The 18,761-nt window shown below is 39.0% G+C and overlaps 1 protein-coding gene across 1 annotated transcript; it reads left to right on the forward strand.

The window, feature by feature from the left end:
- Window positions 1-279: 279 nt before the first annotated feature.
- On the forward strand, window positions 280-18,158 carry nid1a (nidogen 1a). The gene is made up of 20 exons (XM_007551501.2): window positions 280-561; window positions 3,792-4,094; window positions 4,654-4,880; window positions 4,960-5,228; window positions 5,970-6,110; window positions 6,187-6,438; window positions 7,080-7,280; window positions 7,351-7,584; window positions 7,686-7,823; window positions 8,652-8,780; window positions 9,485-9,628; window positions 10,194-10,313; window positions 10,893-11,117; window positions 11,781-11,950; window positions 12,328-12,454; window positions 12,529-12,700; window positions 15,244-15,401; window positions 15,482-15,605; window positions 16,010-16,122; window positions 17,642-18,158. The coding sequence occupies exons 1-20, from the start codon at window positions 358-360 to the stop codon at window positions 17,764-17,766; spliced, it is 3,576 nt and encodes a 1,191-aa protein (XP_007551563.1). The 5' UTR covers window positions 280-357; the 3' UTR covers window positions 17,767-18,158.
- The last annotated feature ends 603 nt before the right edge of the window (window positions 18,159-18,761 follow it).

Below are 18,761 nucleotides of genomic sequence, written 5' to 3' on the forward strand. Positions count from 1 at the left end.
ATAGATTCCGACACAACCGGCTCTTGAGAATATTTAAGATAAAACCTAATCTAGAACATCTGTTTCTTCTGAATATCACACTGCGTGGGATGAATCGGTGAAAAACATGACTTACACTTACATATATAAAAATAAATTTTGCTGCGATGTCCTAATTCAGTAAGATGCGCCTGAATCTCAACTTGGCTCCAAAAGCAGCTTGTTATTAGGAGCATCCTGAACAGAAAACTAAACCAAAGCTGTTCTCTGAGTTTGACGCGCTGCTCAGCTCTCCGCCCACTCCTTAGGACTGAACAGTTCATTAGTCCTACTTAAAACTTCAGGACTGGCCGCTCTGCTGCTTCAGAAACTGGAACGATGAGTTGGGTAAAGCCAGGATGGCTCCTTTGGGCGAGTTTTGTCGGATTAATGGCATCGGTCCAGAGCGTTAGACGATTAGAGTTTTTCGCCTTCGGTCCCAGCGCAGGAGATCAGTCACTAGACTCAGGGAATGACCAGACCCACCGCCTCTCACTCAGCAACTCCGTGTTTTTTTATGATGGCACTTTCGACAGCATTTTTGTAAGTAAACCAGTAATTCCTCACGCTACAACTTATTCAGACATGAGATTAGAAGTCAACACAGACCGACAGTCTTTCTCTCTTTTTTTGCGTAATTGCGCATAATCCAACGCGGACAGAAGTCACATCCTTTAGCAATTCCTGGAAGTTTAACATTCTTTTCCCGGTCATTTGTGCTTTTTCTGTCGACCGTAAACATTTAGACACATCAATTTACTTTTCATTGCGCCTTCTCTGACTGGTGGAATCCGCTTCTCTGGAGCTTATCATGTTACTGTTTACATAAGGGGCAAGAATCACAGTTTGTTATCCAACCCCCCAAAAAGATCCAGTGATCAGTTCACGTTGCATAAAACATTGGTATGTCAAAAATGTGTTCTTGAACTGATTCTATTCAAAACTTTCCTTTAACTTTCTTTTCTCCAGTTACTTGTAAAAGGAAATGAGTCGAACAAGCAGCCTCTCTGAATCTGATGTGTAAAACATCTGTTTTAATTGTGCTGCGCAGCGAGGCGCCAAAACGGACAAAAGCATGTAAAATGTAATACCCATAGAATTACAGCTGAAACCAGATGTTAACATACAGCTTATATACAGATGTACATATCAACTTTTTTATTCTGATATTTAATATTTTGCTAAATTACCAAAAAATAAAGTATATTTTTAAAATTTCTCTCAAACATCTTTCAAAGTCAGAAATTTATAGACATTTTCTAACTACTTGGTATAATTATCTTTTAATCTGCTTGACCTGAGTCTAATGGTTAGAGATCCTTCTTCCAGAGACAGATGTTCGGGTTTGGTGGTGACCATCTCATTGTTGACCATCTCATTATTGTTCAAGAAGTTGCAAAAACTCTCAATATTTGTTGGTATGTTTGGTGTGTAACATCTTAACATCCTGTCTCTGTGTAAATTAAGGTATGTTTTGGGTAACCAATTCAAGCAAATTAAAGCTACAAAAACAGTAGATTAACCATTATCATACTATTAATTACTTATAATATGACTTTCCCCTGCTGACCATAATAGTTTGAGGAATTTGTGTGAATTAGTGATCAGCTACAAGGTTTCCCCCAGAAAACTTGCTGAGCCTGGTGGTTGGGACGCCCAGCGGCCCACCGTGTTTTTGAATTAAAAAATGTTTAAAGTTGACAGCAAATTTGAAAATATCACTTGATAATTATGTGTTATTGAAAGATTGGAAGATTAACACCTGAACACCAACTACAAAGCTTTAAAAATGCAAACATAAAAAAAAAAAAACTCAAACAAGCAGTGCTTAGCCTGGTGGGGCACAAGTAAAGCCTGGTGGCCCGCCAGGCTTATAATACACTGGGGGAAACCCTGAGCAGCTATATCTGTTATATAATTTTTTTTGCTGCTTTAATTTTCTTACCATTTAGAAGTTTTCACTGTAATTTTCATATTTAGCGGTGTAGCTAACCTTAATTAAACATGCACAGTCAAAAAGCTGTGGTTTACGCATTATCTTGAAGCTGATTTATTTATTTTTATTTTAGGATGACTCCCGGCTGCATTGGTCACCGCAGCCTTGGCTCCCAGCAGCAGCTAGCCTTTAAAGAGCTCTGTTTTTCATTTATGACACAGTCTGCTCTGAACTGTCTGTGCCCTGTGGGAGTTAACTGTTTCCCAGCGGTTTCAGTGCAGACATGGTTAAACAAAATTGTCTGTTGTAATCGGGTCGAGGGGTTTTATCATCTCCTTATTAGAGTAATTTGCATTTTATCAAGGTTTAACATATGTTGACAGCTATCTATAAAGATCTCTCTTTTCCTCTCGCTCTCTCTGCTCCACATCTGTGAGATGACAATCGCTGATTGTTTTCCCAGTTTGGCAGGAAGTTTCTGTAATGACGATTAGTGTGCAATCTTTATGCTCTCTGGGGCTGTTTTTCAGGGGACAGGAAACAGCACAGCCTGTCCATTGAAGAGTTTTCTTGTTCTCTTTTTGTCAGGAAGGATTTTTTGACATAATCTTACTGTTTTTAAGCCTTCACATGTGCTCCCATTAAACCAGTAAGTGTGTAAACACTGTGTTAAATGGGTTGTTTGTTCATCCTTCTAGTGATTCAGAAGGATAGCTCTTTTGAATCATTAGAGTAATGCACTGTGGCTCTTGCAAAGCCAAAATGCAACATTGAATTGTAATTTTGTGGGTTTTCCATAAGTTCTTAAGCAAAATCTGCTTTTAATGTCTACAACAGGGTTTTAAAACTCACTACCATCAAACTATGCTATCCATCTTTCTTCATTTCTCATATTTTTAAAAACGGCTCATCTCATTCTATAAAATTGCTTTTTTCTTTTATAATCTGACAATATAATTACATTTAATTTAATTGTGTTAGCTTTCAGAATAAAACATTTTATGTTGTACATATATAAAAACAGAGGTTTTTTGGGGGCTCTAGGTGAGTTTTATTTTGTAGTAGCGGGGCCAAATATGACTCTTTGGATGGAAAAGGTCTAAAGAGTGTGGAAAACTCTAATTTATTTGACTGGGACAAAGCACATTAATTAACATTTTTGTAAATGCACCAGATTTAGCCAAAAGGCTATTTTACATCTGTTGTCCCTGGATAATGAGTGTTTGTTTTTAGCAAGACAAATTAAAGTTTATGCAAACAAGGTTAAAAAGGTTTGACTACACAAATACAATCAAAACAAACAAATACAAAACAAGGAAACTACAACACAAATATTATCACAAAAACCATAACATTGACCAACATATATGGTATTTATAGATCATTTTGATGATGGTACTCCACAAAATGTAATGTTTGTTACTGGTTTCTTAAATTAGCAACAGTATGAAGTTTTAATGACTTTTCATTGTTGTGTTTTTTATTATATAAAGCACTTTAAACTGCCTTGTTGAATACATGTGCTATACAAATAAACTTGATTTATTGATTGATATAACAAATTAAAGCCAAATTAATCCTTCACCTAGATGGCAAAACACAATTGGCTACATGGTGGGATTAGGACAGGATTCTTATTATTCAAAATTCTGACAGAACTAATGTGTTAAAAACCGTTTTTAATTTTTTTAAGTAGATTAAAAATGACAAGAGCTCAAAAATATATCTAAAAAAAGAGCTCAAAGATAAAATTAGTCTATTTCTGTTGTGTCAATAGGAACCTGTCACTCATATTTTTCTTCATATCCAAGCCGCCATTTTGTTCTTTTAATTTCAGATCAACACCAACGGTTTTGTCGCCACGGCAGAACCAACACGCGAGTCGACATACCTCGGTAAAATGCCTCCCAAGTTTGGCATGATCGCAGCTCTGCAGGGGGATCTGGACACAAGCGATGGCTTGGGGAGAGTTTTCTTCCGTCAGGACTCCAGTCCGGATGTTCTGCGTCGGGCGGCTGAGCACATCAACAGGGCCTTCCCGAAAGACGATGAGGTCAATCCCACAGCTGCTGTGGTGATCACCTGGGTGGACGTCGCCGCTCATGAACCCCAAACCAGAGGAGATGGCATCGAGAAGAAGGTGAGCATCAAATATTTAAAATTTAAAACCTCAGTGGAGTCCACACCTCCAAGCCTGGACATTACCTTCCTGTGCAACTATGCTAAAAAAAAAAAACTCACTTCTAGGGCAGTCTGGGTTTTCTCCCCTTGACTTTGATTGTCTCCAGTAGATTTTTACTGGGCCAATCAGCAAACAGAAGGAGGACAAGTTGTGATTTTCTGCGTTGTTTTAGAATTGCAGTCTGCCTGTAGTTTTAGTAATGGCAGCAGAGGAAGTGAACGGAGCCGTTCAGTCCATGTTGGCTATGCCTCCAAATATTGAATTAACATTAGCAGCCATCTTGTTCGGATACTCTTTTAGCAGTGCAGGTTGGTTGTTTAAAGGGCCTCAAATTTCTGGTAAGCTTCATAGCATTATATTGGCTCATTGCCAAAAGTTAGCGATTGGGTAAAATAAAAACTCAAAAGAGTCCACGTTTCCAGTTAGCAATCCTTTCTCAATCGTCAAGGGCCTATTTTTCACCAGGCTTTGGTGGAGCGAAACATTAACACCGTTTCTGGCATTTTCTTTTGCTTAGAGAAACACCTTCCAGCTGGTTCTTGCCTCCCTGGAGACTGCCTCATATGCGATTCTCCTCTATGCCAGAGATGGAGTTCAGTTTTTATCCACACCAATAGGAGGCAGCGATGTGATCATGCATTCTGGCTTCAGCCAAGGTTTGGTCCAAGGATTCCTGTTTTCCTCACAGGGACAATATTACCGCACCAGCACAGATGACGAGACTTCTGTCAGGGCATTGGCGGAGTAAGAGTCTGTCCCAACAAATCACTGTTTCACTGCCATGTCCATCTTGCAGACTCACTTATATCGTCCTCTCTCACAGGGAGACAAACTCTGGCATGCGGGGTGTATGGGTTTACGAGATCGGAACGTCTCCCCATTTTTCCAACATTGCTCCTGGGGAAGTCACCGATCTGCCGCCGGAGGCCCCGCTGCCAGTTTTAGAGCACGGCGGACAGCAGAAATACGCTCCCATTGATCCAGACGCTGAACAGATTGAGGTCCTTGAAATCCTTCCTCTGCCATACCAACCACATCAGCCACAGAACCCCGAAGTAGTTGTGGTCGATGACCCAGAGATAAACGTAGATGGTGAGTCTGAGCAGAAAAACAGAAAAAAACAGTTCATTTTATTTTAATTTTGTAACATTACAACTACAGAACTTCATATTTATGTGCTTTATCTATGGAAGTAGTAAATTGCCAGAGCTCGAAAATAAATCGAGGAGAAAAGTTGAAATGATTAATTGTGATTAATCCATTGTTGAGATAATTGTCAACTAATTTAGCGTTTGAATAAACTGGAGTACAGACTCTGTAACAGGCCATTGAGCAGTAATTAAGCACAGCTATACTAAAATACTTACATTTTGCATTTAAGATATTAAAAACCCTTCTTTTTGTGTAAATATGTGATACTCAGAACTTCTAAAGTGGCATCGTTTCACCTTTACCTTATTCAAATTCTGTATGATGGTGTCAGAGCGATGTGCCATAACAAGCCTGAGATTAAATTACTGACTCACTCATTTATTTTTTTGCTGTTTATTATTTAGGATACTCAAGTAATAACATTTGCACACCAACTTTAATCAGATTTATATTTCTTTAATTGAAACACAGATGTAATTTTCCTTCCACTTTACAATGATGTTTAATTTATCAAATAAAATTCCAGTAAAATAGTGTTCATTGTTTGTCTATTAAAACAGCAGAATTTCAAATATACAACCCTGTGTATATCAAATATACACCTTTTCTAATGAAAAAATAATTTGATTAAACTATTAGCATTTATCTGAGAAATCTTAACTTTGTATTCTTCATTCTCAGTGTTTTCATACAACCTTGGGACATGTGCCAACAACAGAAATAAATGCTCCCAGTTTGCAGACTGCAGAGATTATGCCAGTGGATTCTGCTGTCACTGCAGACCCGGCTACTATGGAAATGGACTGCAGTGTGTGGCTGAGGGTACGCTTTTACTTCTGAAATTATAAAACATAATAACAGTGAGAACATTCCAGCAATAAACTATTTATTTTTACAGGAAAGCCACAAAGGATGAACGGTAAAGTCAATGGGAGGGTGTTTGTTGGAAACTCTCAGTCTCCAGTGGAGTTCAGCAGCAAGGACCTCCACTCGTACGTGGTGGTGAACGACGGCCGATCCTATGTTGCCATCAGCGACATTCCTGATGCTCTGGGGCCATCGTTGATGCCGTTGTCGGCCATCAGTGGTGTGATCGGCTGGGCGTTTGCTCTTGAGCAGCCTGGATTTAAGAACGGCTTCAGCCTTATTGGTGAGCAGTGAAGTCAGTTCTGACATTGCGTTACTCTAAGACTCCTTTTTACAACGTGTTGCTATGTTCAATCTGGTAATCAGATTAAAGCTGCAGTATGTATGTTGAAACTGTCACTATGTCATAAGAGCACAAGATGAGTCAGATAATCTGTGAAGCTCCTCTGCCTTCTCCCAGTACTATCAGTGCTTACTAGGACCAATCAGAGCCAGGAGGCAGGTCTTAGTGCTGTCAATCATACCTAATGGCTAGCATAGCCTGTTCAGTTCATAAATAGTTTTCTGTAACAATAAGTCGTTTCTCTGCCATTAGCACATTTAGCAAGAAGTACATGAGATTGATTGACAGCGCTAAGACCCTCCTCCTGGCTCTGATTGGTTGATTTTGGTGGGAAGTGATGCATTTCTTCAGTAGCGCATGGAGGAGGTGGAGGAGATTGATCTTTTCACACCTAATCTGTTACATTTTCAAGGAGTAAACAGTAATCAAGTTACTTTTTCAAAGTAACTATAAATGAGAATTTAATGCCATGAAACTAGGATAAGGATGAACATTTGCGATTGCGTTATAGCTTTACTCACTTACCAGCTGAATTACAATGTTTCCATGATCAGGGTCTTAAATTTCACTGTTTTCTGTAGGGGGAGAGTTCGCCCGACAGGCTGAAGTGACCTTTCTACCTGGGAACGAGAAGCTAACCATCAGGCAGGAGTTTAAAGGGACGGACGAACAGGACCACCTGGTGGTGACCACCACCCTGAACGGCCAGGTCCCTGAGGTTCCTCCAGGCACTTCCATTCAGTCTGAGCCTTACACAGAAATCTACCAGTACAACAGCAACCGTAAGACACACAGTCTGAACCTTCAGGACGTCTTTCTAGTATTTACTTATCAGGGTATTTTACGTTTCAGTGATCACCTCATCCTCCACTCAGAACTATAAGCTGATTTTCCCCGAAGGAACCAGTGAAAACAGGAGGTTTCAGTGGCGTCAGACCATTTCCTTCCAGGGCTGCCAGCACGGCGAGGTTTTGAGGGACATGAAGCCAACGCAGCTGCTGAGCGTGGATCAGGTGTTCGCTCTGTATGACGCTCCAAACCAGCTCCTCCGTTTGGCCATGAGCAACAAGATTGGAGATGTCAATGGTAACGGCATAAAGAGTCTGCATAAAAGAGTTTTCCACAAAAGATTTAGCTTTGTTGTTGTTCTTTTCCAATTAAATTGTCTTACAATTTGTAATTTTCAGGGGGGGAACCAGAAGAGAACCCATGTTTTACTGGGAGACACGGCTGTGACACCAATGCCATTTGCCGACCCAGTCAAGGAAATGAGTTCTCGTGCCAGTGTGCCTCAGGATTTAATGGTGATGGGCGTACCTGTTATGGTAAGACTGGTCTTAATAAAATATACCAGCATAATCGCTGCAATTCTTTTGTTATGTGTTTTTTATGCATTATATCTACACAAAGTAGGATATACATCTAAAAGGGAAGGAAAATGATAAATGGTTTTCCTCTTTTACTTTTGTTCCCCTCAAATCAGGTCCAGTTACTAAAATGTCTTACTTTTGCCTTTAATTTTCTTGTCTACCGCTGTGTTAATATTTTCATTGTTAACAATCTGCAATTTACAGTAATCAACTAGCTATTTTACCATATTTTAAAGGAAGAAAAATAAATCTAAGGCCACTTTTTCAGATTAAAACAGAAACTTCAGAATAAAATACATCATAAAATGTAAACAGAACCTAATAACTCTCTTAAATTTCATAATCGTAACGTGACCAAATATAGAAAAAGTTCATATGATGGTTTTGCAAGCCGCTGTGAATCACTCACTTCAGATATCTCTTCCAGATCCACTACTAATGTAACTCAAACTTCCCTCCGGTGGGACGGGACAATTGTGCCACTTAACAGGGCTGTCCAGTGTCTTGAATCCCCTTTGACATGTCCAGTGTGGTCATGATTTCCTCCATACAACCAAAAGTCTTTTACATGAAAGAGCAAACAGGAAGAACACACAGTAGAGAGAGGAAGGAAGTTTTTCAGACAGATGCTATCTTGAGAAAATGACCAAATCTTATCAAGCTTTTCTCTTTGATCATGCAACATCTGACAGGAAAACAGACAGATTTCATAAATGCAGATTTCAGAAGTCAAGTTTTCCTGGGAATAATTAGGAAGTGATAAGAGCCTGTTGTCTTTGCCAGACATCGATGAGTGCAGAGAAAATCCTCAGATCTGTGGACCTAACTCAATCTGCAACAATCAGCCTGGGACTTTTCGCTGCGAGTGTGATGAAGGGTATCAGTTCGGTATTGATGGACGGACATGCATCGGTGAGTGACCTAGTCTCTTTACTTTCAAAGAAAATACCATAAACATCACTTAGTGTTTGTTTCAGATATAAACATGAAGTAAAGTATTCTGGCAGAAGCATTTTCAATAACTTGAAAGATTATTTACTATGTGGTAAATTCAATAGGATCTTGTAATTATCTAAATACGATAGCAAGGATGCTACAATAATTTTCTCTGACTTGGTATAGGAGAGGATATGACACAATTTATAAATGTTCCCTAAATTAAATGAATCGAAATGAAAGCCAAATGAGGGCTAACGCTATTTCTAATTCTGGATTTTGTTGTTCAGTAAAGGAAAGCAGGGACTTTGGGTGGAGCTATTGTCATTGTCTCAGTCTTAATGAAAAATAATTACTGAAAAGATACCCATCAGTTGTGACTAAGGCATAGACTAGGATGAACTATTTAGCTCAAGGCTGAATGTCATCAGCATAGAAGTGACAGGAAATGTAAAAAAAAAAAAAAAAGTCAGCTAATGTAAGAAATGTAGAAGGAAAAAAAAAACTGAGTTCAGCTCGAGTTGCTAGGTGACGGCAGAATTCTGCTGGGGTTGCTAGGTAATGATGGGCAGAAAGATCCAAATGAAAGTACATGCAGCATGTTGAGCTGAATCTCCTCAACAGGGTTTTGAAGTTAATATCATTCACAAGCTCCTTTTTTTATTTCTTTCCTTCCACAGAGGTTGATCGACCAGTGAACCACTGTGAGGAAGGAACACATAACTGTGACATCCCTGAGCGAGCGCAGTGCAGCTACAATGGAGGTTCCTCTTACATCTGCACCTGCCTCCCAGGGTTCGCAGGAGGCGGGAGGTCGTGCCGGGGTAGGGGAGAGGAGACAGTGTTAGCTTTTTGGAAGTAGTTAAATTACTGGGAACGTTGTGCGTCTACGATCCAAATTTCTAAACACCTTTGATTTGCAGGAAATTGAGATTATAAAGCGGCATAAGACAGAATTGTAGTTTAATTGAAAATGTTATAATAGATTCAGTTGAATTTGAGATGTCCTCAGTTAAAAAACCTAATTTATTTCTAAGAGGCTTTGGAAACTATAAATATGGGAGAAAAACCCTTGACTTTGCAGAATAGTGACCTCGCTGTGACGTTTTGTGTATAGATAAGCCTGTAAACCTTGTTACACTCAGACAACACATTTTCCAATGAAGGTCTTCTCTATTTCACATGCTGCATGTGAATCAGTACAATATTATGTCAATGTAGCAAAACAATAGGACCCTCATATTGTGCTGCATGCAGTTCAGAACCGCTTGAAAGCCCACAGAGTTGGGTTGAACTGAGTTAAACTGTCAAAAACCATCATTCTGAAGTTTGCTCTATGAGTTATGCTGCTCCTTTTTCCTCACTCACCCTCTCGTCTTTTTCCTGAAGACATAGACGAGTGCCAGCAGAGCAGGTGCCATCAGAACGCGCTGTGCACAAACACACAGGGCTCATTTATCTGCCAGTGCAGGCCTGGTTACAGCGGAGACGGCTTCTACTGCTCCTCAGGTGAGTCTATGATTTACACCAGAGGTGTCCAAACTTTTTACTAAATTCACCAAGTTGTGAGCACTCAAGAGCCACAGATTATTACCATTTTTAAGCAAAAAATGCTAAATAATGTTATTGTGAATTCTTTTCTTTTTTCCTGCTCAGCAACAAATTAAAATTACAATTTAAAAGGTCTGAAAAAATGTCTCAAAGTTGTACATTTTCCTAACTTGTTGGTCAAGAAATTAATTTTAGTTTATTCCCAGCAACAAAAATAAGAAGTGTCCTTGAAAACCCTTATCTGTGTTTAGCCCATTTTAGTTACTGGTTTTGATTTTGAAAAGTCACTGGAGGTTTGCAGCCTTACAATGGCAATTAAATGAAAACAAAAAAGAAGACATGCCTAAAAAAAGAAAAACACTTGTTTTATACGTAAAATATATTATTTAAGAACAGCACTGTGGTCACCCCTAATTTATATCTATTCTATAGTAGCAGTTTTATTGAAGTTATTTTATACTTCTGGCAGAAAGGGGAGTTTTTCAGAAGTGCTCTGTTGCTACTTGGAGGTGTTATTTTTTTAAATTTTTTATTCAGAGCGGACCAAAACCCAATGCGAGGACATCAGAGACCGCCTTCTAGGTCAGACCAGCTTCAATCCACGTGGACCTCGCCCTGTCGGACAGTTCATCCCTGAGTGCGACGAAAATGGCGATTATCGGCCCGTTCAGTGCTTCACTAGCACTGGGCAGTGCTGGTGTGTGGATCGAAATGGACAAGAGATCCCTGGGACTCGCACAGACGATGGCAGCCAACCTTACTGTAAGTAAATGGCTGCTCCCCAAACAGCTGTGAAGGGTGCATTCACACCAACTCTGTTTACTGCGCTTTAATCGAACTCTGGTCCGTTTGCCTAGAAAGCTTGGTTCAGACCAAAAAAGCTAACTTTGGTCTGCCTAAAAACCTAGGTCTTAGCTTAACCTAGGTGAATTCTGGTGCGGTTCGAATGCATATGTGAGTGCCAAGCGGACAGGAGACCGCGCCAAAAACAGAAAGTGGACGATAGTGCACGGCATTCTGGGTAAATACAACCAAAACAAACGTGTGAGTCTCAATGGCTCGTTGGAAATGTCTCATGATGTTTTTTTTTTTTTACCAAAGACAAGAGAGAAGTCCTAAAATCTGACACTACTCCATTTCTGTTTAGAGAAGAAAGAAGTTGTATTGGTCTTCTTCTGAGGTTTTTATGTTGTTTCCTTCAGTAGTTCTTGGTGCAGCGCCACCACAGGCGATTGGGGGAATAGGTTTTTCAATTGGTGTGGTTCATTTGACTCAGTCCATTGTGAAAGAGAACCACAGCAGCTGAAAATGTAACAAATGTTGCAACTTTGGTCCCCAATCAAACTGAATCTACTAGACCATCAGCCTTAGCGTTTGATTAAGGTCCATTGATTTAGCTCCTAATTTTTTTTTTTACTTCCTCAGGTCTCCCTCATGGCACTGTGGCTCCACCTGTCGGACCCCGGCCTCGACCTGATGTGGTTTTGCCCCCAGGGACACACCTCCTGTTTGCCCAGAGTGGCAGAATAGATCACATCCCATTGGAAGCTTACAATATGCAAAAGCAAGATGCCAAGGCTGTCCTCCATCTTCCTGTAAGTTTCTTCCATAGAATGTTCCCTCGTAAGTCTAAGATCCAGTTCTAAACAGTCAAGACGTTTAAAACGTTTAGGTTACCCAACAGAACAGGAATTATTTCTTGCTACAGCCACTGATTCTTGGGACTTTGCTTTCTTTCTGTCAGACTCCCATCTGCTCCTTGTATTTAGGGCTTACGTTTTTATTGGAGTCACATGGCGGCCCCCGCTCTAATGACTAACATCAGTTTGAGATGTTTTCAACCAGCTGGCCTGAAGTTTGGCTCAGAGGCCCACACTGGATTTTTGACTCAAATTGTTTGTGTCTAGACGCACATCTGCTCCACGACTCTCAGAACAAACACTCTTAAAAATGTTTGTTGACCCTTCTGCAGGGGAAGGTAGTCATCGGAGTGGCCTACGACTGCATGGAGAAGATGATTTACTGGACAGAAATTTCATCTCCTTCGATTAGCAAGGCTAGCATCAATGGAGGAGAACCCACTGCTATCATCACATCAGGTATTTCTACTTCCTTATGCTTTAACACATTAAGAGACTGCTTTGAAATAAAGTAAACTCATGTATTCTTGCAGATTTGAGCAGCCCTGAAGGGATTGCCGTTGACCACATGGGTCGAACGATGTTCTGGACCGACTCCATAGCCGATCGCATTGAGGTGGCGTCTCTGGACGGGACTCAGCGTCGAGTCCTCATTGACACAGATCTCGTAAACCCCCGAGCTATCGTCACTGACCCCATCAACGGGTGTGTAATTCTTAAAATAAAAAGCTTATTATCTTCCAGATATTTTTCTAGAAATTACAAGCTAAACACCAGCCTCTTGAATGTGCTAAAAATGTATTTATTAAATTTTTAACTAATATAACAGTGAATTCACACCACCGTTTTCACATAATTTAGGACTGTGAAATTTTTAACCATCTAAAGAAGTAAAAAAAAAAAACAAACAAAAAAAACACTAATTTCAAACGGTGCACAAAACAAAACCCCACATAAAAACTAAGATACCATAACAGTTTCTTATTTTTGGGGAAGACCAATTTAAGGCAGAGCTTAAGGTCTAAAAATAAGAGGCTCTTATAAAGTTCCACTAAATAGCGAAATAAGAGTTAGTGATGTTTCAGAAACATGTTTAAAATCTAGTTAATTTGCTCAAAATAGGCCTGACTACTCCAAACACTGTGGAAACATGATAATCTCCAAAAACTACAAAGGACTTTGACTCAGAGTTTGAGACTCCGACTAAAATTTCACTTAAGTTGCAAAAATAAAAAACTTCAAAATCGTCTTGGACTTGTGCTTTAAAGACCTGAGACTTCAGGGTTTCCCCTAGAAAACTTGTTAAGCCTGGAGCTTGGGGCGCTAGGGCTGTCATTCATCCAGCCATGTTTTTGAGTTAAAAGAATTTTTAAAGTTGACAGAAAATTTGAGCATATCACTTGATAGTTATGCGTTATTGGAAGACTGGAAGATTAATACCTAAACACCGACTATAAAGTCTTAAAAAAGGCAATGATTAAAAAAAACTAAAATAAATAAACAATGCTAAGCCTGGTGGGGGCACAAGTAAAGCCTGGTGGCCCACCAGACTTATATTACACTGGGGGAAACCCTGGACTTGAAAAAATGACTTGTTAGCGTCTCTTCTGTTGCGGACACAGATTTTATGAACTATAAACTGTCATAAGGACAAATTAACAGCTGTCAAGAGATTTTATATACATGCAGAGTTTGGATTTTCATGTCAGATTGATCATCTGACATGATTGTTCAAGTTTTCAAACATTAACTTTCCACGCTGGAAATTCAGACTTCCAAGTCCAGAAGGGACACATCACTGTAAATCTGTAATGACCAAATAACACTAGATACCATTGAAAGAAATAATTTTCCACCTTTGTCATTAATTACACCTAAAATCTCTATATTTGAGTGCTAAACTAAATACACGCAATAAACACGCTCTTCATAATACCATGTGAGGAATGCAACAAATCTGTATCTATGCAATAGCTTGAATCATGTGTGAATCAATAATCAGTGTTGCTGAAAACAGAGATGAAATATTATTACCCTTCTCAATAATCATTGGAAAAATGAAATCAATAGTTGTTAGCAGGATCACTGAACGCAACATTGGCACATCTTAATGAACAGTGCACTAAGGTATCTTTTAATTTATGGATAGATTCTGTATGTCACACTTTTTGTCTCTTTTTGTTTTATGTTTTATGAATTTATTAACTATTGTTGACTTGTTCAGCACTTTGTCCTGCTTCCATTGTTTTTATGTCGCCTTATAAAAAGCCTCGACTTTATTCAATTAGCAAATCTCACAAGTTTTACGAGTTGCTGCTGGAACATTGTTGAGTTGTGAGTAAGTTGGTCTGAGATCCAAGTTTTGACTTCAGGGGTAAACAGAAGACTCAGTTTCACCAATTTTCACCTTTTTTTTTTTTTTTTAAACAAACAAAAAAAGTTGAAAATTGATGTTTTACTGGCTTGCCACAAACAAGCCAGCAAAACATCAGGAGCAAATTTTATCACAGGAAAAAGTAAATCAATCTGACTACAAATAGTTGACACTTTGCAGATTCTTTTAAAACAAATGTCTCAGAATATGAATATTACTGATTTTGTGCCTTTTTCTGAACTAAAAGCTTGGATTTATATGAACCAGAAATGGGTAGGTTACTCAAAAATTGTACTCAAGCAAGAGTAACACTAAGAAATTACTCAAAGGTAAAAAAGTATTTGGTAAAAATGCTACTCAAGTACTGAGTAACTAATCAGAACATAAATCATGTAATATTTTTAAATTACATCATCAGATGGAAAAGATATAAAGAAAGTTGTGTGGAAATGTTGGTATTTTAAGGAACAAAACTAAAAACATCACTGTAAATAACATTATTTAAAAATAACAGAATCATGTTAAACCAAAATCATAAACTGATTTTTCCTAATCAGTTTATGAAACTTTAACAAAAACTGCAGATCTGTGTCTGGTGAATTTTTAGTTAAAACAAGCTTGTTCTTCATTCAGTGAAGTTTCTCTGAAAAGTAATAAAATCGCTCAAGTAAAAGTAAAAACTACAGTATATAGTAAAATATTACTCTTAAAAGTAAATGTTTTCCAAGGTTTTACTCAAGTAAATGTAACCAATTACTACACAACTCTGGTATAAATTAATCACCTCTCTGTTTATTGCTTAGTAAACACACAATCTATGTGTTTTATTTGATTTAATTGGAAATGTTGTGTACTGTTTATCTCCTGACAACAGGAATTTGTACTGGGCTGACTGGAATCGTGAAGCTCCGAAGATTGAAACGTCCTACATGGATGGATCCAACAGGAGACTGCTGGTCCAGAGCGAGCTGGGCCTGCCGAATGCCTTGACGTACGACTCCCAGAGCTCCCTGCTGTGCTGGGCAGACGCAGGTAGGCTTCAGACGGATGACTAACCTTCACTTTGATGTCTGCTCTGGGATGAGTCCTGTGCACCATCCTCTCGCCTGCAGGCACACATAAAATGGAGTGCATGAATCCTGGCCAGGCTCAGCGCAGCACGGTCCTGGAAGGACTCCAGTACCCATTTGGAATTACAGCCTTTGGGAAGAACCTCTACTACACTGATTGGCAAAGGTTTGGAGTTTGTTTCTTCATGCTTTCCCAAGCTCAGATTCTGTTTAGCTGAATTTATGTTGCAACTAAGAGAGCGGGGGTTGGAGGGTAAGTTGCTTCGAGCGAGGAGTAAGGAGGAATCCTAAAATGTGACAGCTGCTTGCAATTTCTCAGCTCAGGCATCTGACCTACCAGGGGCCTCTCTGTGATCTCTGCAGGACCTTACACAAGAAGGTTGAGAGGTGTTTGTGGGGGGAGGCGGGCACTTCAGACAGTCTGCAACAAACTATGGCTCTGAAGTCAAACCAAACTCTTACTCATCCTTGACAGACTTTATACACTAAACAGGAGACGCTGGGAAGATCCCACAGGCCGAGACCTTCCCACATTGCTGAAATCTCTCGTGCTGATTGTGTTTACAACAGGGATGCCGTTGTTGAAGTGGACCAATACGCTGGAAAGGAGTCGGATGAGTTCCAGCCACAGAAACGGGCCAACCTCTACGGGATCACCACGGCCTATGCCCAGTGTCTTCCAGGTAGTAAACCAGTTTAAAAAGTGCAACGTTTCTCCAATGGATGTGACAAATGAATGCCTTTATATTATTCAAAATGTTGCAAACTGCGTCTTTTTAACACTTTGTCACATTGCGACTCATGTTCTTATGTATGGGTAGGTGCACCGATTTATCAGCCAGCCAATTTATCGGTGCTGATTTCCTTGGTGATCGGCTGATTTTTACATGTGAAATCGAACTTATATACCTCGGCAAAGATAAAAACAACTATTTTCCTCTTCTGGTCTCCCATGAGAAACGTTTGACTGACAGACTGGCCCACCAGATCATGTCTGCATGTTTACTATTAACAATAATTAGCACTGTTACCAACTCAGCAATTTTCTTGCTATAATGAGCAACTTTTCAGACAAAAAAAAACAAGGTATTGGACAAAATCAGAATTGGCGGGTTAGGCTTTTTAAAATATTGGTAATCGGTGAATGGCCAGGAAACTGCAATCGATGCACTCCTAATCTTATGTGATAGACCACGACGGACGCTGTGTTTTCATTATAAAAGTGTGCAAAATTTTGTCAATATTCCACTTATATTGAAAAAATACACAATATCACAATTGCAGTGTTTCCATTAAATAAGGAAAGGAATTAAAATCACATAAGTTTGTTCATTTGATAAATCATTAAAAACAATAAAAATACATGCAGCACCATCATCTCCCCACTACTTCCTGTCATTGTCATCTTCTTGGTTTTTTTCATTGGTGGCATCTTGTGGTGGTTGATGTTGTTTGTTTTGTGTTGTGTGATTGTTTTTTTTACTGTTTTTTTGCGTAGTCAACTTTTTTTTCTGTCGTCCAAAAAAAAAAAAAAAACATCCTAGTGGTAAAAAATATTTAGCGAAAAACAATAGTTTTTATGAAGCAAATTTATTTTCGTAATGTCACATTATGCAGCTATATTGTCAATGGAAACGAAGCTAAAGTAAAACCTAATTGTGAAGTGGAAGAAAAATATTGGATTTTTTCCATTTATTTGACAATAAAAATCAGATCTGGACTTGCATTTCTGTTACACCCCCATTACTTTGATGCCTCTTTGTAAAATCAGTGACCTAATTAGTAAATTGAGTTAATCAGTATCTGTGTTTCCATTACAAATGTGCACAAAACTTTTGCTAATGTCGAAGGTGAGGTTGCAATTAGAAAACAAACTGTAAGACGTTGCAACTGGTAGGAAATATTGCTAGCATGCATAACGAGCTTAAAGTAACAGCAGGAATTTGCAGCTCGATGTTTTTTATTTGGAGGAATGAGTCATGGTAAAGCGAAGCACCAGACTTCATCCTCCCCTCTAGATAAAGGCTGGACCAAACTGAGGGAATGTGCAGCGAAGGGAGTGGGCCTCCAACATCTGGAGTTTGCTATGTGTTTCCCTTGGATGTGTTTCATATATGTAAAGAGGCTGTTTCCTGCTGCTCTGTGCTGTTCAGGCTTCTTACTTTAAATAAGTGTCCTCAAATGTTTGCTCTCCTTCAACAGGTCAAAACTACTGTTCTGTGAACAACGGCGGCTGCACTCACCTCTGTTTAGCGACGCCGAGGGGCCGCTCCTGCAAGTGTCCCGACAGCGGAGCGAGCGTGGGCTGCGTGGAGAGAGAGTACTGAAATCCTCAGCGAGTCGACCGTTTTCAGATGTTCGGGCCACTCGGTGTTGCGAAATCTTTTGAAAAAATTGGAGTAAAAGTCAACTTTTTAACATTTCTATTCACTAAACTCTCATCCATAATAGGTCCTGTACATAAAAATACACTGTCATGTTTAATTATTTCCTGAGTGCACATAAACTGAGAATAAAGCTCAAGGGATCCATAATTTAATGTGAAGTTTATTGCAGCAGCATCTGGTGTCAGTGGTGTTACACTGTGTCATGTCCGACTAAAAGCTTATTAGCTTTTATGGTCTCATTGTTGACTTGATTGGATAAACATCTCTGTGAAGCTGGTAGAATCACGTTACATACCGGCCAGCTAATAAATAAATAAATGTTTTTCTACCACTCTGAGGCTCTTGCGTTTTTATCATAAGCAAAGCAACGTTGCCATCATGTGGCAGATGGTTGAATTGAAATGCTAAAGCATCTTTGCGGTTCTACGGGGATTTGGAGAACTATATGTGATAAATAATTTAAAAAAAATGTTTGTAAATAAAATTGCAGGATGGCCCTATAAGTATTCAATTTCCAACCTGGCTGTAATCACTACACATGTTTAATCTGTTATTTTGTGTGAATTGGGGACGATCTGCTGCCCTTTATTTTTGAAAATGACTTCACCATATCATCAAATGACACAACAGAGTAATTTAACTTTACTTTTATTATTTCATTTTATTTTTCATGTCATTCACTCAATAACAAGTATGAATAGGTCATGTAACAACTAAAAGAAATCACGAATAAAAAGGAGCAGAAAGAAGTCTAAACTTACATCTTTATTCACGTAAAATAAAATTAGCTATTCAGCTCAGAAGATAATTACAGACATATTAAAAAATACACAACAAAACATTAGTTTATTCAACCCAATATTGCTTCACCGTTATTAATGTGTATAATGTGTGTATTGCAAAAGCAATATCTCCCCCTGAAAATTTTAGAAAAA

Source organism: Poecilia formosa, unplaced genomic scaffold (genome assembly GCF_000485575.1).
Source record: "Poecilia formosa unplaced genomic scaffold, Poecilia_formosa-5.1.2 Scaffold42, whole genome shotgun sequence".
NCBI classification, from domain to species: Eukaryota; Metazoa; Chordata; class Actinopteri; order Cyprinodontiformes; family Poeciliidae; genus Poecilia; species Poecilia formosa.

What these genes read in the sequence shown, in the direction of transcription:
- nid1a (XM_007551501.2), top strand. Translation starts at nt 358, where the DNA reads ATGAGTTGGGTAAAGCCAGGATGGCTCCTTTGGGCGAGTTTTGTCGGA. An exon ending in GCACTTTCGACAGCATTTTT is followed by an intron (nt 562 to 3,791) that starts GTAAGTAAACCA and finishes TTTTAATTTCAG; the next exon opens with ATCAACACCAACGGTTTTGT. An exon ending in AGGCGGGAGGTCGTGCCGGG is followed by an intron (nt 9,629 to 10,193) that starts GTAGGGGAGAGG and finishes TTTTTCCTGAAG; the next exon opens with ACATAGACGAGTGCCAGCAG.